General features: G+C 38.6%; 2 protein-coding genes across 2 annotated transcripts in view; one reads left to right on the plus strand and one right to left on the minus strand.

The window, feature by feature from the left end:
* The window catches only part of rell1 (RELT like 1), a 112848-nt gene that overhangs the window by 39177 nt on the left and 49748 nt on the right, over positions 1-23923 (plus strand). The gene's annotated exons all lie outside the window — the stretch shown is intronic.
* On the minus strand, positions 435-21225 carry zgc:194930 (uncharacterized protein LOC557813 homolog). Its single transcript, XM_033984006.2, has 3 exons — positions 20977-21225; positions 7482-7533; positions 435-2817 (listed from the first exon to the last, which is right to left on the minus strand). Exons 2-3 carry the CDS (start codon positions 7511-7513, stop codon positions 2043-2045), a joined length of 807 nt encoding a protein of 268 aa, XP_033839897.1. The 5' UTR covers positions 7514-7533; positions 20977-21225; the 3' UTR covers positions 435-2042.

The raw sequence follows: 23923 nt of genomic DNA on the forward strand, positions 1-23923 counted from the left end.
GGAGTAAAGCCCAAAGGTGTTCATTAGCCTCCAACCAGGCCCCTAGCTCTGCCCCCTAAGCCTCTAACTGCAGCTCTTTGGAGATTTGAGCCACTACAGTGAGCGCATTCATTTAAGACAAGCACGTAAACAAGCAGGCCAGCCACATTCATAAAAAAGTCTGTACTAGCCTGGATATCACTATTATTGTAATTCTTGGTGGTTGTGTCTTAAAATAAACCTTGATAAGAAGTGTAATTAAAAATGAATAAAAGTTCTAAACATAGGATGCACAATGTATATTAAAGATCTGAAAATATCTTTAGATTTCATGCCATGGTAGACTGCAGTAGGTGACGAATTTGCAGCAGAATTTACAATATTGTATGGAGAGTATATTTAAACTTTGTCTTAACTTGGCCCAATCAACATAAGAAACTGCACATTTTCATTTTCCAGATACATCATTTATTTTACAATACAAATAAATGTAGAAAGGATTTGGCAGGCAATAAGTGACCGCAAAGCCAGTCATAACAGCTTATTTAGCACTCTATAGAACACCCTCCCTCTGAACCTTCTAGGCTCCATGAGTTCATTAGGCCAAAGGGCAGTCTCTGGGATCACACTAGTGTCACAGGCCAGACACTGGACACGGAGCCTGACCTGTAAAAGAGGAGTGGGAGGAGAGACGGCCCCATAGCGCTTCATTTACCAGAGCCTCCACCTCAGCTGCTCCGGTGAGATCTGAAGATGAGCCAAGGTCAAAGCTGCACTTGGAGAGAAACGCCTGCTCCTCACTTTTCATTGTGTCCTTTGGTAAGAAATGAAAGATTGCATAGTTCTGGCACAAGCCTGTGAGTGATAAGCTGAATGATTCACATCATTATTATACATGGTAATATATTATTCTAAATCAGTCGGGAAATGTGACATTATGAATGAGCAGTGTGTACATACATGTTTCACTTCATGCAATGATAACAGAGACAGTCAAGAGTAGAAAGAATTACAGATGCTACACACACTTTGTATGAGTTATGGCTGCACAGTATGGAATAAATATATATTTATTATAATATGATTAAAAAAATAAAACAAATCAAAGTCAATTAAAAAAAATCAATCTCTAAATTGCTTCATAGTTGCTTTGCTTTATAGTTGATGGGGTCAAATTTGAATCACTATAAAATGTTAGAATTGAACCTTTATTATAGAGAATAATAATTTACCAAATATTCACTAATGAGTTTATTTGTGTGCATTGATGAAGGTTTATGGAAGAGTATTGTACAGCCCTAGTTTTAGATATGTTTAAGTCCTTCCAAAAGGCCAAGTGAATACAAGATTAATGTTTCATAAATAACAGGACGACAGGGACACAAACATGGGTAGCATGTAAAATGCACAGTGACCTTTGTCTGTGTTCGGCACTGGATTTCAGCAGAACCTTCACTAGGCCAGTGGTGAAGTGTGCCAGAGTGAGTGTGCAGGCAGTAGGCATGGCAGAGCTGTGAGTGATCACTCACAGTTGCATTAGGGCTGTGGAGTGTCAAACTCCATTCAAACAGACTACAGGCTGATATGGCTGCAGGCACTGTTAACAGTCTAGACACCCCGCTCTCTTCACCTCTCTGTACTCGGGGCTTACATGAACCAAGCAGCTTTGGAAATGTTGCCTTCTTCAAAGGCAGACACTGCCTGTATACGACCACTAAACCGAGGTTTAAAATATATATTCACTTTTTGTAAACAGAGTTCCTTCATTTTATTTTTTACTTGTCTTGTTCAGAACCATTTAAAAAGTCCAGACGAACTGTTTATTCAAATCAAATAAAATCTCTATGTTGCCTGAGATGGACTATTTATTTCAAGCAATAGTTAAATAATTTCCTTCAAAGTTATTTTTCCAGGCACCTGTAAGGAATAGCCTGCACTGACCCGTGTCATCCAGACACAAGCACTACATATTTCCATATAGTCATCTGGGTGTTTGCATGTTGAGTTCATGGAGACTGAGTGACTCTGACATTCCTTCATAGACATTAAAGTAGAAATAGTGTTCATTCAAACTCCTCTCCAGCAGTGGCAGCCTCCAGAGCAGCCAGAGCCTCTGCCACCATTGAGTCCGTCACACTCTCCACCTCTTCTGCCTCATTCTTTGGCTCCTCTCCTTCCTCTTCCTCATCCTCGCTCTTGCTCACCAGGATGCCACTCTCCACTGTAGACAGTTCAGGGGTCTTTGGTGCCTTGTGGTCATCCTTGGTGTCCGCAGAGGAGAGGCTGGTGGTGCTGGTGTGGATATCCACAGACAGGACACTCCCCTCATCCCCCGTGTCGCAGGGGTACTCTGGGGTCCCTCCCACCCCCTCGTCAATCTCATCCGCAGACACGCTTTCTGTTCTACACTCTCTAGTGGACCAGCCGGTTCTCACCTCTCTGTCATTGTAGTCTATTTGATTTCCATAGCTCTGAATCTCGGGATAAACTGGCACTTGACTGGGCTGCTCTTGCATTATCCATCTTGGTCCTGGGGCATCTGGTTGAATGATGTAAAGATCGCCCTGTGCAGGTGGGGCACTGGCCTGCCTGTGCACCTCTTTGGAAGGCACAGAATGCAGTCGATAGTTCACATGGTTATTGTCCGCCTCCAGTTTCAGTGTGCTATCATTGTACTTGCTGAAGCCGGGGTTGTGGATTCCCTGTTTGTGCTTGCCATGTCCGCTGCGAGGGTCTCCACCGGGGGGCGCTCCTGAGTGGTGGTGTGACTGATACAGGGAGCTGACAGCAGGGTCGCTCTTTCTGCCATCCACTCCCACCGACGGGTCATAGATGTAACTGCAGGACACACAAAATGACAATAGTCTTAATAGTCTTAAGATTGAATACACTGTTTAAGGTGTATTCATAAAGACAGAATTTTTAATTTACTGTTTCATCATCATGGTTTCCGACATGGTCCATCATTTTACAGCTATACATTCTTTCTATGATAGTGCTGATCTGGTTTGGTTTTGTGTTGAAGCAGGTGGTGCTGTGTCATGTTTTCCCAAGGGAAAAGTGTTTCATAAATAGGCCTGTCATGAAATTTTGAAGCGTGATGTATCGCTACAGAGAAATATAATGATAATAATGATAATATTGAAACTACTCTGCGCTACTGACACAGTAATAATAAAGCAGGGTAATCCCAGTAAACCATTTTTCAATAGACAGATAGCAGAATGAAGCAATAATTAGCCATAGAAGTTACTGTTCAACCCTTTACAACTCAAATAGATCCTATTACAACAAAAACAACAACAATCTCACCATTATTGCAAAGAAAATGTGCACATAATAAATACTGCACACATGCTAATTAACAAAGGATCTAAAGACAAGATTTTCCTAATTGCTAAGTATGTCTGACATTAATATTTGTGACATTTGGAGTCATCTTTTTTTCCTTTCAGACTAAAAGCAAAGAGAGGTAAATTCAGCCTCTTCCTTCAAAAGAAAGCAAGCAGACTGGACTTTCTTTCAGCATTTATTTCCCGGCGACAGACAGACTATTTTGGTCCGACTGGGCTCCAGGAGTCAGATGATGCTTGTGTGAATCAATACAAACACCCTCGCACACCCAGCATAGGCGGGAACAAGGAGGCTCCATTGTGTATTCAGGGCATTTTTTCAAAAAATAACTTCTTTTACTCAGAATGTGTTAAGCTCTGTATTAGAAAGGTATGTATATGGAATTATTATATTTTAGTTATTTTAAAATAGTTTACAAAAAAATGCATCTATATCTTTTTTTTTATACTTTTACACCCTACATGTCTCACAGTTATGATGTAATATAGACAATAAAAAGGTTAAGAATCCTACATTTTATTTTTATTTTGAACATTTTAAACTGGACCACCACAAGATGAAGGAGGGATTACCTGACCCATTTTAAGTCCAATTACAATTTTCCATAAGTCTTGACATTTTCACTATTTTGGCCAAGATAAATAGACTTAAACTTACTAAAAAGTGTTTTAAAATCGTACTTTCTCCCTGCCTGGACACCGCCTCCCTCCTTTAGCTAATCTGTGTCCCTGTGATGCCAGATGTGATGTAGCATTGGCAGCACTGAGGTGGGCAAGGCGTGCAGGGGGCTTTGTTTTTGTACCTCTCGTCTGACAGCCTCGTACGCCGGCCGCCAGACGTCACCCGCTGTGCTCGCTCACACCCATCTGCTTTGAGAGCTCATTTGTTTTTTCTTCGCCACAGAACCAGCCTCCTACCTCTCTGGCTATACTGTGCTAATTCACTGCTCCTGATGTCTTGGTTTGAGAGCCCACTTTTCGACCTTAAAGCCAGAAGCCGAGAATTAGAAAGAAACTTCACAGATAGATTGCAGCAGTTTCTCTCCTCCAGCACCCCTCACGGTGGAGAAAATAGATGTTTTCAGTCTCTCCGGTGCTGCTAAGGTGAAATTTAAAGTTCATACCAGAGCAAATATAAATAAAACCCGACAAAGGTTGAACAAGGAAATCCAACAGCTTTTGCAAACATAAAAAAGGAAGCAGTAGCTCAAGCTGTTTCAGAAGAGTAACAACTTGTGGATTGTCAACTTTCTACCCGAACATTGTCAGTTTGAATTCCACCACACTGCTGTCCTAAGGCAAGACACTTTACCCTTGGTGTCCTGTATCTGCTGTATATAAATGGAGATGTATGTAGATGTTGGTATATTCAGTGGCAGAGGCATAGCACGTCTGCCATATGTCTACCAGTCTGCCCCAGGACAACTGTGGCATCTAATCAGGCTTACAAACACACTGAGTATCATAAGTACTATTTATTGTGATAAATTAGCAAACACCATTATGTAAAAAAGTAATAAATGGTGAGGTCTGAGTTAATCTGAAGTGCCATGGCCCTGATTTTCCAGCCATTTTGGAAATATTGCCACTTATGATGCACTTGTGATAACCATGCATATTTATCATTGCATTATTGTAAGCGTTAGTCCAAGTAAACCTTCGTTTTACATTTGATATCCTTTTATGGCTATTATTTGTGAGTAAAGTGAAAATCTGCCTCAGCTGATCTATTTTATTAACAAATCAGGCTTTTGCATAAAGTGGGAACAGTCATGTCAGAGGACTGCCTGCTCGCTCTGGGATTCCCTCACTCCCATGTTGAAGAATATAAATGACGTTTACTGTGACTTACAGTGGCATGTTTGCAGTGCTTTATAATCACTTTAATCATACTTTGCACAGTTACATGGAGAGCTCACACCTGTACCATATGAGTGACTGGACACAACAACTTACATAAGAGTGCACACAAAAGCCTATACATGCATTTTTAAAGTACAGGGAAGCCAAGATATCAAGGCTATGTTAAAGGACTCCTTACTCTCATGATTGTAGGAGATTATATGTGTGGCAAAATAATATCAACACACTACACAGTAAAGAGTATTAACTCTTCAGTAGTTAAATAAACACTCCTCACAGTTGTTACAGAAAGATCAGAGTCAAATTTCTCAAGTGTAAAAGTAGGATTAACTGTAATTAGAGTTATTTGTGTATAGAGTCCAAGACCAGAGTCCGGTGGTCTGTAGATGACTGTAGATGAAGTGTTGATTCAGTTAATATTACACAGTGTCAAAGCTCCTCCACACTCCACAGTGTTAGAACAGTGTCAAACATTGACTCTGAAAAATTAACTCTGCAGTAAAGAGTAAATTTAACACATGATCATATGTGTTGAAAAAAACTTTTTATAACTTCATATTTTTTGTGTAAGACTGCTTGACTATGGAAAAAATATACATATAATTGAGAGTATTTGGGTTATAATTTAAAAATGTACCTGTAGAGAAAGACATTCATGATCCCTTATTAATGTTTTTACTTTTTATCTTTTCACTAAGGAACAAAGTGCAGCAGAAGGAGCCCCCATATAATTCAGAACCATTAAAAAAAATCTATCTAATACATAATTTTTGTGATTGATTGGAACAACAATTACAATTAAAACTGACAACTGTTTTAAATAACATTGCCTCAGGAAATATAAACTGGAGTAATAGCATGTGGTAGGCCAGATTTGTTTCCTTTACTGCCTCTCTATTTGTTATTCAGAACAGGTGCAGGGGCAGAACTAGCCTACAAAGCCCTTTATGTAATCCCTGCCAAATGTATTCAGTCCAACACATTTTGGAATACTTATTTAGTAGTTTTTAAGTAAACCGAAGACTTGAAGTATAGAAAAAATGCTGTGCCAATATTCAGAGTGGCACAGTGGGGCATAAGCCTGTATTAATGTGATCGTAAGCGTGCGGCATTGACCCAGTAACCCAACAGCCCACCCTGCCAAACCACCAAGCACCGTTAAGCTTCGAAATGTGACACTCCGACAATTAAGGAGGTATGCAGCAGTGTCACAAGCTTTACATGTGTGCTTCTGACATGGGAACAAAAATACTGGCGGATTACAATTGTGGTATGTAGCCTTTTTCCCCCACGCTCACCTTCGAAATCACAGTCAAATACCAGAGGCGATGTTAATGAGTGGCTAGTCCAACTACAGTATCCAGGGGTGATGGCTATTGGCATATTGAGCAGCTCTGTACAAAAGGCTCCCACAGAAAGGAGTCCCCGCTGTCTGGATCAAATGGCACAAAAAATCACTATGGAGTTTTACACATCTGAGGGGATAGAGGGAGGAAGCTGACGTGAAACTCCCTGAGGTGAATCTAAATGAATCCTGTTTCTAATGTTAAAATTGTCATACTGTTTCCGACATACTGTTTAAGCAATGGAATAAATATTAGAGCTGGAGGGGTGTGGCAAAAGCGCTCAAAAATATTACAAATCTCTGTGTATTTGACCCAAACTGCACTCACAAGAGACAACTGTACTGGAGTTTACAACTATTTATGTAGAAAAAAAAGTACTAGAAAACAATGTATTGATATAAAGACAGATTAAATTTGTGAATGAATATGAATAATCTGTTTAATCCAATATAAATCCTTATAATCTACATAAAATTATTACTCAATTAATACAAAACACGAATGATTAATTGACTTACAGCCAGAATAAATATCAGAATATTTCAACCAAAAACAGTGCAATGTGTAACTTTACAAGTGGAGGGTGCTTGTCTCGTCATTGAATGTTACACTGTATGGCTTTAGACTTATCTTTCTTTATGGAGACAAACAGGTTGAACTTGAGAAAGGCAACCCTGCTTACAGTAGAAACCCTGTTGTTTGTTTCTAAAAAAAACCGCCTGTAGTTGAGTAAATATAAGATAGACCAGGCCAAGAATAACTTCTCCATGGAGACATGCAGGTTGCAAACCTTTCACCAGAAAAGTTACATAGTGCAGCCTTAAAAAATCTATCAACCTGCTCTACAGCGACACCTTATTGATAGTGCAACTAAATTAAAATGCTGTTAATGCTTGTGAGGGAACATTTTTAGATTTTAGAGTGTGTATAACATGCTCACCTTTTTATCATCCGGCAGCACTGGCACCCCATTTGGCCAGCTGTGTCGGCACCTGCAAGAGACAATACCAGCATTATTGACCTTTACATCCACTTCCACATCACAACACATCTTTCTGTGACACAGCTTTATATATTGTTATCATTTTATCTGCGGAAACGTGCTCTCTTCTTCCTGATTGACAGAAAGGTTGGACTATAATGGTCTATCTGTGTGTTTTGACAGACTGCTATTGATCCCACAGTTCAGCACCTCTGACATGTGAGTGCTCTCTAAATGAGGGCTTTTTCAGAAGATTCCCTCTCATCACTCAAGTTTGGCTCTGCCCTTGGTCTCCGCGGTAACAGGATAAAAACTGTCCGGGCTGGAGCTCAGATAAAGATGCTATTGTCATCCATCATTGCAGCGTGTGTTGTATAGATGTGGATATATATTGGGGATTGCAGTGACCTTTTGCTTCCTGGTGGTGTCTTTCCCCAGACTTTCATTGCCTGGGTAAATAATTAATCAGCAAAGCTTGAAAGGAATCGTCTGTGGAGGGACACGGGCAGAGGACACTGTGTCTCCTCTTTGTGGAGTGGAAAGAAGGATGGCGCGCCTGGAGACAAGACTTTAAACTCAAGTTTGTGAACACTGCAGGACTTTGATCGGAGCTAAACAGAAAGGCTATTGACAATAAAAGATGACGTCAACTGTGTGTTTAGTGGAGGTGACTCAGTACAAACAGGGACATTGGATGTGATATAATAAGTCTACCCCTTGAAATTATGAAAGCAAAGATATTACGTACTAGTGCTGAGTAAATCGAGTAATTTGACAACTAAAAAGTTTTGATTCTTATTTTACTGTCTTGATGATTTGTTTAATTATTATTTGTTAAACTGAAGAGCACAGAACCACAGCGGTGCTTGTTTCCACACGGAGCATGTTTTTACACGAAGCCTGCGCACGACCGACTGCACAACAGTGAAGAGATCGGGGTATTTCAGATCCATGAGTGAGTTTAGGGCGCAGAGTTAAGTTGCGTGCGAGAGGACCGCAATGATAAAAACAAACCAGTTCATTAGCGAGAGCTGCAAAATGACTCTACCTCAGTGATGCAGACAGAGCACAGAGCCATAAGCACAGCAGGATAAACACATGTAGATAGCACATAACACTTTATTTTCTATGACATTAATTCATAGAAACTGTAACTGTAGTTCAAATATGATTTGGCATGTTTACAGTACAGTCTATTAACAGGTAAATTGGTAATAAATATTCTAGGAACATTTTAATCTGGTCTTTCTTAAAATGTTTCTGTTCTGGGGACATTGATCCAAAAATAATAACTGTGTTACTTCAAGCTGAAAAAAAAACAACTTATTAGTTTTAAGTATGAACCATAACTTAAAAAAAACAATAACTAATTAGTTTTTAAGCAAATTTTATGGAAGGTAAAAAAATGTATACACTGCTAGATTAATCAAAGGAAATCATTGACAGATTACTCGATTACTAACATAATCATAGCTGTATCCCCGTGTACACAAATTGTAAATACCAATAAGCCATAATTGCATTCTTAACTCAAAATAATGTACATTCATATGCAACAAGTCAAATCAATAACACTATAAATAAGATGACAAAAAGTCAGGTGGAGGTGTTTGTAAAAAAGCTTTACAAAATTGACTCTTGAGCTTTAAGTCATGTTATAATGTTGTTACCTCATCAACAACAAACCTGGAGTTGTGTTTTGTTTCATTCACACATGTTTGAGTATCACTTTACTATAATGCTCCGTTCTACCTGTGATGTCAGGAAGGAGAGACTGGAAATTTCAGGGATGAAATATTTGAGAGAACTCAGCCTAAATATGCAGGATTTGTGTGCTAAACATGTGTGAAACAAAACACAAATCCAGCTCTGTTTGTGATATGGAAACAACATTTAAGCATAGATCAAAAGATGGCGTAATATGGGCCCTTTAAGTTATAATAAAGTAATAAAACTTATCTAGCTTTGTCTCAATATCGGAGTAGGCTATCAATATTTTACTCTTCCATGCATAGTCATTGGGCTGCTCCCTCCTACACACTTGACTCAGGAAATTGGCGTAGAAAGATTTTAGCAGTGAAAATGCATCTTTTTGTCTGCAAACAACAACATAATGAGAATGTATTAACCCGGCTCACCCTGTAGTTTAGATGTCTACTAATTCCTGGATTAGTTTACTTATTTGCAGTCTCCTCTCAAATGTTAATGCCTCTGCACAGGTTTAAAATGTGCACTCTGAACAGAATTATTTTTTTAAATCATACATCCCAATCCCAACATAGAATCTCAGTTACATATAATCCCAATTTTAAGTTATCTTGCCTAAAATCTAATAACTCCATAGCAACAAAAACAACTTCTTCACATTTCATTTGGGAGCAGAATTCAATCCAGGCAGGTGGACTATAGCCTCAAACCTCACGGCAACATTGATTTAACACGCAAACAACCAGGAACATGACAGCACAATTATGTAAGAACACGTGTGAGGTCATTAAAGGCTATCAATCCAATCTGCATCAGGCTGGTCACATGTTCTCCATCAAAGCCTTGTATTATTTGTGCAAACGCAACTAGGCATGACTTGGTTATTCACAGACATATAATTATCCCCCTGCAGGTCTGCCGCTGTGCACCACAGCCGAAGAAAGCATCCTAAATGTGGGGTGGAAGATGGAACCAGCGATAATGTTGTCAGTAGACTTAAGTTCCAAACAACGATAATAAAACGTTATTTAATGAAAGTAAACTCATTTTAACTCATAATAATAGCTACGTAGTTTAGGCAGTTTCATGCTTCTGATATAGTACAAGACCACTTTAAAGCTATTCAGGAAAGATAACTTTTTTTTTTCCAGTACCAATACCTCAAATTTGTGGTGATACAATTAGGACTCATTAGCAGTGGATGAATAACTAAATTTTGTTACTAAAGTATAAGTACAGGTAAGAAGATCACTTGAAAAAATTTACTTAGAAGTAAGTTTGAGTAAAAGTATTAAGGTATCCATTTAAAAACGTACTTTAAGAGTAAAAAGTTAAAGTATTTCAATCAAGTGTTGTTAATTTGTTTAAGTGTTAAATGTGGTGATATTGATTAAAAAATGATACACATTTTGGTCAACAGTAACAATGCAAATCAATTTCTTAATTTTTCTGATTAATTTTCTGTATTTGTTTTCGTTTGCTCAAAGCCGAAGACTGAACTCGAAAACTTTAGTCAGGAAGTTACCACAAACATGGTAAAAACCCCTAAAATCATATAAAAAGTACTTTTTACTTTCCATTCCAGTTAAAAAATGTAGTGGAGTAGAAAGTACAGATACCTACTCTCAAATGTAGTGAAGTTTAAGTAAAAGGTATCCACTGTAAAAATTAACTTACAGATAACAAAAAACTCAACTTAAGTACAGTACTTTACTACTTGTACTTCATTACCTTCCTCCACTGTTGATTAGTATCTTGGTATTAATACTTTTGACAACCCAACTCAGTTATCAACGGCTGCTATCCAGTGTTTTTAAAAATCAAATCAAATTTTTACATTCCAATAGGACTGTACTCTTTTAGCCATTTAGTTGATTAATCAGTCGGAGTCTTCGTCAATCAAAAATTGTATTAGCAGAGTAATAATTTTATGTAGATTATAAGGATTTATATGGGACAACAGCAGAAAGGAGAAGTTAGTGAGTTAGCTGAAGATTTAGTATTGTTTGGTATTTATATGTAAAAGGGAAGATTAAAGTCATAATTCACAACTTTAATCTGTCTTAATATAAATACATTGTTTCCTATTTTTTTCCTGCATAAATAGTTGTTTTTGCATGAATCCCTGCAGCTGTAATCTTGTAATTGCAGTTTGGGTCAGATACACAGAGATACGTAATAGTTTTTAGAGCTTTTTCCATGCCACCTTTTTTTTTTAGCCAAGTCAGGTAGGATATCCTCTACACTCCAATTTTGCCTACCTTCAAAAAATCAATTCTGTTCATCAATTCAAATCATCTTGAACGTGGGGTGGAAGAAGTAGTCACCCGTAGACAGCCATTGTTGGAGCCGCACTAAAGTATCATTCTATCTGAAGAGTCTTTCATTTTTCTCTGTAGCAATCCCCACAGCAGTCATTGTCAGTCCCACCTGGATCTTTTACAGTACATTTACCTCTCTTTGTAAGGGGGGAGCAGGAGGACAGGAGGCTTGGACAGGCTGGGCTTTAAATAGAGGGCCCTGCTTCACACACTGTTGCACTGGCAAGCCACATCCTCGACAGAAGTGCCCCTTATCTTACTGCAGGGGAGGTAATTTCCCAGCGGGCAGCAGCAAACTATCGCATTAATGGAGCAGCGTATCGGCCCCGGCACAAGTCACTATTGGCTGATTCGTACAATTACTAGTCAGGCAGGTCAATAATAATCTCCGTTCTCCATTCTGCGCTTGCCTCTGTTCTAATTTATCTTCCCTTCATGTTTTCAGGGGAGGTCATTTGTTTTGTCCCTCGAGTTGTATGTAAATTTGATATTTTATGGGTCTCTTCTTTCCTTTGAGATTTGTTTAGGGAGATCAGAGCGTCCCGAGTTACCTGAATATAGGTTTACACTATGGCCCAACAACTACTCGGCCTACTGATTTACGCAAATTTCGCACAGGGTAACAAATGCCATTAAAGCAAACTTTTCTAAATCTATATAAAAAAAAGTGTTCTAACTAATGCAAATTCAACTTCTTTCAAGGCAAAAAATGAAGTTTAAATCTGTCAACTGGACAAATCGTTGTAAGAGTGAAGACGTTTCGCTCGCTTCAGTTCAGAACTTCACTCTTACAACGATTTGTCCAGTTGACAGATTTAAACTTCGTCTTTTGCTATGGATCAGATCTGGACGACTGAGGGGTTACACAGACAACTTCTTTCATGACTTAAGTGTGTGGAAATGAAATAATAAATATCACTTGTTATAACGTTTCACCTTAAATCTACCATTTGTAATTTGACTGGCCGACCTGTCCCTGTTGTAGTATTCTCACAGTTGCTATCTTAATTACTTCTATACTTGATGGCGTGACTGCTTTGGCCTGACAGAAGAGAGCACATGTGAGACTGAACAAACACCAGGTGAGCGGAGGGGTAGAGGGAACAGATTACACACCTGCCATTTACTGGTGAAAAAAAAATCGAATAAACTTGGATGGTAGCTTTAAATTAGATAATAAACTTATTTACAAACTGTGCGTTTAATCTACTCTGCTAAAACTTGCATTATCCTGTGCCTTTTTTATAAACGTGTATTATATAATTTTGCCTGCATTACACAAAGATGACTATTGAGAAGGCATTTTATCTTGAGTTGAAGCCAGTGTGAGTAACATCGTGAATGACCTTTGCGGGAAGATTTAGTCAATCAATGACACTGCCTGCCTCCCACATCAAGTCCAGAGAAAGAGCTTTGGAATAAGTTCTACAGGCTCCACAAAAGTTAGTTTTAGAAGTAGAAAGGTCTAGTAAGGTTAAATTGTTATTGTTGCAGTTCTCTCTGTTGACTTGAACTGTTTTGTTTATACAATGTGCGAAAGAAACTTGATTTGGTTTTGAAAAGAAAGCAGTCTATTTATGGGACATATGCAAATCGTGGAAATGTTCCCTAACCCAGAAGTAAAGCAGAATCTATAAAGCATTGCGTTAAGTGACCAAAACAGCCATTGTGAATCCACAGTGTCATTTCTGCAGGCCCCAATTTGACTGTGTTCGCAAAATGAAGATGGTTGTAGTAAATGTGAGAAGCTGTGATATGACTTGTCCCCTGGTCTCTCAGCTCACACCTGATGAAAGATGTAGTGTTAGTGTTCACGAAACTAAAGTATGTAAGTAGCAGTAGTAATAGTAAACATAAAAGCAAGAACAAAACTGAGCCAAGCAAAAAATCTTATTATACATTTGTAAGTAGTGACAATGACTATATCCACAGACAGAATATTTTTTGACTCAGTATTTATCGTCCATACTTTTTATTTGCACCAGTGAGAGATAATAGAGATAGGGCTTTTTAGCATATCAGCTCTGGACCTTAAATCTCTAAACAATATACATCAGCATCGGCCATAAAAAAAAACAAAAACATATCAGTCGATCTCTTGGTAATATATACCTATGACTCTTTATTGATACTAATGATCTACCAGTGTGTTTCATTGTGCTATTTTATTATTGCAGAGACATTTTCATTATAGCACGGTTCAAAATTATTTACTATCCTGCTTTTGATTTCATTTTATTGTACTTGCAGTGTTGTGTTAAATAAATATTAGCCAACAGACTTAAACTGATCTTGATTTTTGAGTGCCTATTTCTATTCTCTTGCTGTTCTTGAACTGTGAATTGCAACACTGGAATTTTCCCATTGTGGGACAAATAAAGGTTCTTTTATCTTATGCTAAAATGATCTTCAATATTATCACAATATTCTCCTATCGCAATTCAAAAAATGAAATTGTGACAGGCCTATATGTAGTGACTTGTTCTCTCAGCTGACACTTGATGTACCGGATCGGAAAAAGAGGGTTTTGCATTGGAACAGAGAAAGGAGGCCGATTTGCAAGGCAAACGTGTCTGCAGGGTGACTGACTGCTGACTCCGTGGGCCTGTTTGCAGTGTTACCAGCCCGGGGCTAGCAGCTATTGTGCGGTTGGTCAGCAGAAACAGTCAGAGGGGAACTAATGCTGCGGGCATCTGACACACTACCATCTCCCCCTATGCTCCTTTAGGCAACAACAAGGGCTCTGACTAACTGCTTACATCATAGGAGTAATATGCAAGGCCTACAAGTCAAACAGAAGTCTTATGGAGTGGGCTAACAGATAACGGCAACACACAAGCTAATGTATACAGAGGCTCCGGTCCGTCTCCCTTCCCCTGTCATCTTGGCCACACTGTTTGCTCTGTAAATAGCTCTAGATACACCACGAACGAGGAGAACCAGGAAACATCGGCCTGCATGAGCAATGTAAGCGGCACTGTTTTTCTAGAGCTGTCCTAAAACTGCCACAACGCAATTGTTTGTCCCATACAATAAATGACACAGCGGAATTATCCCGAAGTCCCTTTGTGAGTTTACTGTACAATGAGTAACTTCTACCAACCACAAATGTAGGCTAATAATGCAATCAAGTGCAAATGTTTGATCTGGATTAACAAAGCCCTCAGAGCCAATGGAATAAAATAACAAAGCTTTACGCCTAATCTTATGTTTAAAGTGGTTGTACCCATGTTTTTCCATGTGATAAAGTAAGATCTGGTTTGCCTCTTGACGTATATAAAAAAGCTGTTCTTAGGCTCAAAACGGGACTCGTGTGAGCTGTTTGTGTCTAATTGTAAAGCATATTTATCCTTCGCAAACCAGGAAGTACTATGACGGCAAACTCTAGTCTGGCCTCGGAAAGTGGTGAAAAACTCATCACAATTAATTATTAGGAAGCTAGGAATAATTTTGGACTGCTGCAAACAGTTTAAAATGAATTTGTTCTGGTTTTCACATTTTTTATTTCGTATAAATCAGGTACTACTGTCTCAGCTCTGGCACACCATGACTGTACAAGTATGCTGCATTTATTGTAACCATAGCACGATGCGCTCAGCCATCTCACAGGCCATGTTTTCCAGTAACCAATAGCATCTCAGGCTCATCAGAACATCCAAATGACCAATCCCGCCGCTTCCCTGGAGACGTTCCAAAGCCATAATGAGATCAAGAATCCAATCAGTGCATCAAATGATAATCAGTCATTCAGATATTGTCCATTGTTGGCTGGCAGTAAGGCTCCTTTATCTGTTCCCTGTGCCAGTCAATATAAGAAATATAGCAGCGGGAGGATATGCGGTGACTGAAACACAGGGAGGGTTCAGAGCTGGCACCTGACTGAGCTGCCATTTTTCCACTTTGTGAGTTTTCTTCGGAGGAAATTGAAACATTTCATCTCACAGAAACAGGTGCAATAAAAGTGAGATTGCTGTCGAACGTCTCCTAAAAGTGAAGGGGATTGAAAACTCGGGGAAGTCCAGGCAGCTGCCAGCCAAGGCTAGCTGTGAATCATTGCTCCAGGAAAGAAGAATTCACAAGGTCAAAGTCAAATTCAGATTGGAAATATCTATTAGATTAACATTTAGGCGTGGTTAAACATTGAGTGTCAAATATATTAAGTTATGGTAGTTAGTTTTGCTGCTAAAATATGATATAAAATAGGTTGATTTGTTTAAAATGTTTTATGTTCATGGCACCAACATGTCAACACTGCACCAATTCTCTGGGTGGTTTTAAAACAGCTTGGTTGTCCCTATAGAACTTATTTGAGGTCAAAATCGGCAGTCCCATGTAAAACAATACAACCCAAATGACGATGGTGGAACTTTTTTATTCAACTTTTGGATTAAGTTGAATAAAAAAGATGACTTATAAAAGCACCTTCTAACAGATCTCTATGTGAAATTCATCATAACAACTCACTGTATTACATATATTATATACTGATTAAATATACTTAATTGTATTCTGGCATGTTCATTCTTCTTACAACAATGCTGCATATTTTTCTGTCTGCCTCTAAATGGGACATAAGCACTCTACTCTACCAATGTTCTTATATGTTCGTATTAGCTATCAGATATTGTCGCCTCCTTCCCGCACATTTGATCCCGACTCCTTTTTGTTCTGCCCTTGGCCTCGTGAAATCCATCCAGCCTGAAGTCACTACATAACTGTGGGTTTGAGTTGCTAGTCAAAACACTGCTCATACTTTCAGAGCAACTGTAAATGCAGGTATGAACGAGCGTAAGCTGAAATATTGTCCAAAAACAATGTACTTTGATGATCAGGTCAAGATCAGACCTCTGAAGCTGTCCCCACACAATAATGGCTTGTGTTTCAAAGGTGGTAATTACGATACTTGATAGCGCATTTATGTAAGTTACAGTAGAATAGCGTAGTTTATTTCCTTCTCCGAACATGGGACATAGTTTTGTATTTGAGTGATGGGACAGTGAGAAGGGAGATCGTGTTCATGAGGGCGACTTGGGTGTGGTGCTGCAGGAAAAGTGGGCTAACTGGTCTGACATCCAGCTCACCGTATATCCTTCAGTGCATTTTGTTCTCCCATCTCTGTTGTCACATATGCTAAGAACTAACCAAACTGAACGCACTATATTAAGGGAGTTACAGTGTTTAATAGTATGAAGAAGACATGGCATAGCTCTATTCTTCAACTTGCTACCGTATAATAGCAACTTGTACTTAGGTTGTAGATAGATTTAAATGTATTTCAGTAGGTTAACTTTATTATATTAGTAGTAAGGTGCACTATTTAATTTCTCTCTTCTTGCTTGTCTCCATGGAGATGCTATTGCTTTGCCTGGAATGTTCCACTGTATAGTATTAAACATGTGTTCCTACCATAGACTGTACAAAAAAGTGGACTAAGTGAGTGTGACGTCACCCATAGCGTTTGGCATCCAGTCAAATGAAGCTTATCCAGGCTAGCTGTTATAGGGACAAATTTGGAGCCGAGTTCCATATTTCATATTCCGACCGAGAGTATCATCAGATACTCACATCAGAACCAATCTGGAGTGAGGCTGTTGAAGGTAATTCTCCTTCTCGCCCACACCGCTGCTTTAACAGGGAGCGGGCAGCGTCAATCAAACCTGTTGCTAGCACTAGTGGGAATGACATCTAGGAAAGAAGGTGCCTCAGTGGTCTGTTATTAATGTTCATATCTTGATTTATGGACAGAATAGCAAAATAAAAAATACCAGGATCATGTAGAGTGGGTTCATTTTAAAACCAAACCTGACAGCAGCAGTTACGGAGAGAGGGCTGACAGTTTTTCAATAGAAAGTGAATTGGAACCAGAATCGATGAAGCCTAAAGCACACCCATGCTCACTTCCTATTTGGAACGCAGTGGCTAGCAGGTTAGCTATGTCCATTTATATATACGGTCTATGGTTCACACAGTGAGCAGACTCACCTCTCCATAGCAAAGTAATAACATCTCTATTGACAAGCATGAACTATTATTAGCAATATTAGTGTTGAATATTTTAGTGTAACAAGACAGTAATGTAATAGTAACGATAAGGGTAACACTGTTATTTTGTACGATCATAATCATACAAGTTGTGGTAGTAGCAAAATGCACTCTCCACTTCAGCTCATTTTTAAAAGCCATATTTCAGAGCTTAAATGTCACTTTAAATGTCATACATAATTTTAACATAGTGCTGTGTCACCCACTGCCTTCTCCGATTTTAATAACAGGAATAAACAGTGGATGTGATAACCTTCAACACCTGATAACAGCAAGACCATTCAGAGTGGTGCTATTGTCAAAGTCAATTCTGATTCACTTAACTACTCTTAAAGGAGCATTTTATGAACAATAGGCAGTCTGTGTGAATGGCATTTTTGATTGGTTGGTGGAAAACTTGTCAACCTTGTGGCCCTAATGCATCAGCTGATTTGAATAGGCCAGGTGTAATTAGGCATGGTGAGATGTTGCAGCAACCAATTTGTAATAAATCTGGCCTTGTTAAGGGACAGTCACCAGCGAAAGGTATAAATGGTAAATAGATAATATATAGTGCTTTTCCACCTTCTAGGCCAGGGGTCGGATTTCATACAGCCCCGATTCGCAGATACAGTGCTGTGTGTGTTTTTTTTTTCATTGAAACCGGGTTCAAATGGCTCTTTGGGTGTTAAAGGTTGCCGACCCCTGTTTTAGACACACAAAGCGCTTTACATTAAGGAACCACTCACCCATTCACACACACACATTCATACACCAGTGTACACAGACACTGGGGGCGAGGTGGGTTAAGTGTCTTGCCCAATGACACAACAACAGTATTCATTTATGGGAGCTGGAATCGCACCACAAACCTTTGGGTCAGTGGATCTGACTGTTTATGTTGAGAGCGGGAGTCTAACCACAACTTTAATGCTTTATCCATTGTAATCACTTAAGTGTATATTAACTAAATGTTTCTTGAGAAACACAAATAAATACACCAATGAAGACAAAAATAACTTTCTTGGAAGAAATTATGACCAAAAGTGATCTATAACCTGCACTAGTAGTAATTACTGAGGTTAAAATCAAGCTCAAAACTAAACCAAAACATAACTGAATAAATCAATGTATATAGTACTGATACTGGTAAATGGTAGACTTGAGTTTGGACCAGGTACATATGAGTGAAAAAGGGGAAAATATAGGCATAATAAACTATAATAAAGACTTTACATGTAATGTAATGAGGTAATCTATAATAATATATAATATGATAATGATAATAATAAAAAACACTCTTTATTTAGACAACAGAATGTCATTTTCAACATTAAATCGTAGTACTTTCTTTTATATTATCATGTGGCCTTATCACCGCACATTTCCACTACCTATCCCACCACTCCCCCACCTCTAAGCTCCAAGCTCCCCTCTCGCTGCTGCTGTTACTCTTCTCATGGGCTCATCCACAGAGCGTAGCCAAGTAAACACATCAAGTCACAGCAGAGCAGGTTAAATTAGCAAGGGAGAAGTTAATGATACATTTACTACACTATTATAAGACGCGGAAAACACCATAAGGCAAACAGTGAATCACTAACTACCCAAAACCAAGTGCCTCCTTAAAATTGTTTGTCATTGTAGAGAAAATATAGTTTGGTGAAGTTAAACCAGATGAGTTAAATTTTAACATCTTCCATTTAAAAGTCAAGGGAGGCATTTCTTGTGATGCTTTGGAAAATACTATGGGCTATTGTGTATACTATGAACAATAGTATAATAATAAGATAATATTTGATTCATGTTAGTACATACAAATGAAATGAGCTGATTACTGAGAGTCAGATTTAACTTTATAGCCGCCTTTCTAACAGCATAGTGATCATAGTGTTTATAATAACAGCATTTTACAGTGGTTGAACTTTTTGGAAACATTTGGAAGTTTTAATGTTTTCATTGTATACTTACATAATCACTTTCTCCAACACCACTTATGATTCATGTTATTATTCGTTAATCATTATTACTTTGCAATATCTTACCACCTCGTCTCAAACCATACATCCACTGTCAAACAAAAGCATACGTATTTACTTAAACTGACCATTGTTCCTCCTCATTACATTACCACAATATAAACACACCATGCCGGTCCATCATGTTTACATCCTGTTCCTGCTTCTACCATCACAGAACCTCGCCAAACAATATTTGCATGTGCTTTTAATGGCTTGTTAGGCTGAATAGGACACCTACCTCCCTGGGTCCTTATTATGGTAATTTCTGATCTGTGTTATAATGTTGTTTCCTCATCAAAAACACACCTGGAGTTGTGTTTTGTTTCATTCACACATGTTTAACACACAAATCCTGTATATTTAGGCTGAGTTCTTGTCTCAAAGAAAAAACACTCAACATTTTCAGCTTCAGAAATGAACACAGAGTAATAATGCAAGGTTATTCAAACATGTGTGAATGAACACAACTCTGGGTATGCTTTTTGATGAGATAACAACATAATAACATGGTTTAAAGCTCACAAGGGTCAATTTTGTGTAATATAGAATCCTTAAGGTATAGCTGAATTCAAATGGTAGCAGTACAGTATTACAGTGGGCTATACTTTATGCAAACAAAACCTCAAGGCCACACACAGACGTAGACAAGAAGAATTGGTTAACCTATTCCAGACCACTCCTGCACTCCATCCCAGCAGGACAAACAGCACACTGGCAGACAGGTCTTCACTCATTAACTCCAAAAGCTCACACTGTTTTATTTTCATTATGTGTTTACAGTAAGCCACAAGGAAATACGGGATGGTATCCATTGTAGGTAATAGGCAGCGCCCAAGAGTCACAGTTGTGCTTTTGGCTAAGTGCTATAAAGGCATTGGATTACTTTTACGCACAGCTACGGCACACAAACCAAATGCAAGAAGGCTAGTAATAATAATAATAATAATAATTTTAAAGACAGTGTTCTCCCCAAGGCTGCACATAAAAACTAGATGGCTTAAAAAAAAGTCTACAATCTTGTTTATTTAGGCTACTCTATTTCAATTCCCCAGCGCCTCAGTGACCACAAAGTACAGCAACAGGTGCATTCTCAACACCACTGCTGACAGCCTACACATAAAAAAGCCCGAGCCCCCAACAGCACGAGGGTTTCCACAGCTATAACGTAAAGCAGGGAGTACCTTATCATCTTTCTTTGCAGCGCTAGAGTCGTGCCATATGGCGAACACACGAATCCACCTGTTCCTTCACGCGCGGCGACGCCACGGAACAAGCTTTACGCGCGCCTTTATGTCGACTAGAACTTCGATCAGCGTGGTTAAATTATATTACAAAGCATTTTAACACAACGTTACATCGTACTAACACGATATTTGGACTTACCTGTTGAGCTAAGCGAAGGTGTGGCACTTCGCTCTAGGTATCAAAAATGCCCGGATAACTTCTGTGGTCATTTAAGTTGTCTTCCGGTCCTTCAAAAGTAGAAATGACTAAAGCACATTGAAGAAACAATGTCTAGTGATGTGTTTCTAGTGGTATTCTCGCTTTTGTTCCAGTTTTGGTGAAGAGATCCCCCGCCGTGGCTGCGCAGTCCCATGTCTCCTGTTTGTACCGCGGTCTGCTGATGCTTGCTTTGCCTGGGAAACTACTGGACCAGGTCAACCCAACGAGGCCTTGAGCGCGCGTTTCCGGTCTCATCTTTCAAAGTAAAGCACGCAAGGGAAGAGAAAACCATTCAGATGTTTGCTACTCTATTTTTAATCATTGCATTTGGCCTTGAAACTAATCTCTGTGTGGCTGCACCTGATAGAATGATCATATAATTAAAATATGAATTGCAATGAGGGTCCTGCACATATGTTTTTTTTATATTCATATTTTTATGTTTTATAGATGGGACAGTGATACAAAAATGCTGAAATCTACCCTTTACTGAAACAAAGGGAAGAAAAAGTAGCCTAGTCTTCTATATTCTGTAAGCATTTGTATTATTGAATAAAACTGGCTCTTTTAATGCTAATTTTACGATGATTATTTATGCTTTTATTTGTTTGTCTTGTGATTTCAACGCCTACCTTGTTCTCTAAAGCACTTTGAATTTTAATTACTTGTTACTTACAAACTGTGCTATACAAACCCTGCCTTGGATGCATAAGTCAGTCACAATGGCAACTTTATCCCTGCTATTATTATTTAAGTCCCTCTACATATGATACACGTTTGACTACTATATTATTAGAGCAAATTTAATTTTCTTTCACCACAGAAAACCAGGTTATTTGACAGATACACAGCTGATAAATTGTTTATTGACACACAAGGAAGGAGAACAATGCTCCTTGAATCCTTGATGTTTGCTTGAGCAGGTTAAACAGGAATAAACGGTACATGAATGCAGCTATATTTGATTATCATGTGTGTGGGCCTGAATACAAGAACATTTCCACTACAACATGCCTTCTGAGGTTGGAGAAAATAAAGAAATATTAAAACACTCGAGCTGTTTTATATGTTGGACTCGGATGCAGCCAACGGGACATGACATCAGTGTGACAAGTGAAATGCAAAGCAGGGTTTCTGGTTGCATTCAAAATATAGCCACGTAAAATCAATTCACATTTTCCCGGTGAATACAGAACGCAGAATCTCCTTTGCCCCGCAAGGATATGAATATTTAATGCATCAGTCGTATAGGTTCTTTGAAATGTGCTACCGTCATAACAAAAGAAGCAATGTAATTAATATTTAGCTTTTGGCTCTAAAGCTGCACTATATGACCTTTCTAGACAGCCATGGAGAACAGATTACACCTCTGTTTTAAGTTACAGGTCAGATCTGTGGAGAGGAGACTCTGCTCAGAAAAAAAAAGAATATATGTTTTTCAAGGTATTTCTGAGCAAAAAAATGTAATGTAATTATTCTGTAATTAACTTAAAACAAGATAGACAGCTTAAATACCATACTGCAGACAGCCCCACCAGAAAAGTTACATATTGTACCTCTATGCATACTAAAAAACAAAAACACAAAAAAAAAAAAACATTGGTTGAGCGGTCACATCCACTGACCCAAAGGTTAGTGGTGCGATTCCAGCTCCCACAGATCAATACTGTCGTTGTGTCCTTGGGCAAGACACTTAACCCAACCTTGTCCGCAATGCCCCCAGTGTCTGCGTACACTGGTGTATGAATATGTGTGAATGGATGAGTGGTTTGCGTGCCTTGAAGGTGGAAAAACGCTCTATACAAAACCGTAACCATTTACCATTTACTATGACCCAATGAGCAACACTAGCACTGCATGGGTCAAGAATAATCTTCTAACAACTTCATCCATGGATTAATTTGGAGATTAGGAAACAAGCTAGCTTATTAACATCTGACCCCTTTTCACAGTAAAACGTCAGGAAATTATTTGGTTCTTTATCTTGGGTGTGCATTACTGAACCATAATCATCTTCTGCTTTGTGACTTTGTTAGCTGGCCCATACCAAACACAAGGGACTCTAATCTGTCGGCAAACACGAGTCAATGTACTCTTTGTTGGGCCCAATGCAACGGTGACGCACCTGTCCGCAGATATGAACTTTGGTATGTGTATGTAGGGACTAAGGTTTGTTTCCAAAAATCGCATTTGTAGTCAGTTATAGCAGAAAGTATTGTATAATAATAATAATAACCCCTACAAAGGCGCTGATGTTGACTCTCAGTGCGTTTAGTGGTGAGACTTGGAACATGGATTATCTGGTTCAGTAATAAATGATTCTTGTGAGATACATCAAACCTATTTCTTAAAGTGAAAAACAAAAATGATTACAATTTAAAGGGCCCATATTACTCTATTTATGATCTATGTTATAATGTTGTTTCATTCACACCTTTAACACACAAACCCTGAATATTTAGGCTGAGTTCTTGTCTCAAACTGAAAACACTCTTCTACCTTGTGATGTCATCTGGTAATACAGGAAGTGCTCCATACACTTTCACTAAAATCGTTTGGATGATTTCATTCCTGGAATTGCCCATCTCTACTGAACTTAAGGCAAAAAGTAGCTGTTGAGAGCTAGTTGAAAACTACCACTTCATGACATCACAAGGTGGAACAGAGCATTTTGAACTTTGGAGATTTAGACAGACTAATAATGCAGGATAACTCAAACGTGTGTGAATGGAACAAAACACAACTCCAGGGATGTTTTTGATGAGGAAACGACATTATAACATGGCATAAACCTTGCAAGAGTCAGTTTTGCATAATATAGGACCACTAACGCTACACTATGCAACTTTTTTGACTTGTCCTTGTGGAAATCGGCATTGGCATTTGT

This window comes from Periophthalmus magnuspinnatus, chromosome 18, assembly GCF_009829125.3.
Source record: "Periophthalmus magnuspinnatus isolate fPerMag1 chromosome 18, fPerMag1.2.pri, whole genome shotgun sequence".
NCBI lineage: Eukaryota > Metazoa > Chordata > Actinopteri > Gobiiformes > Gobiidae > Periophthalmus > Periophthalmus magnuspinnatus.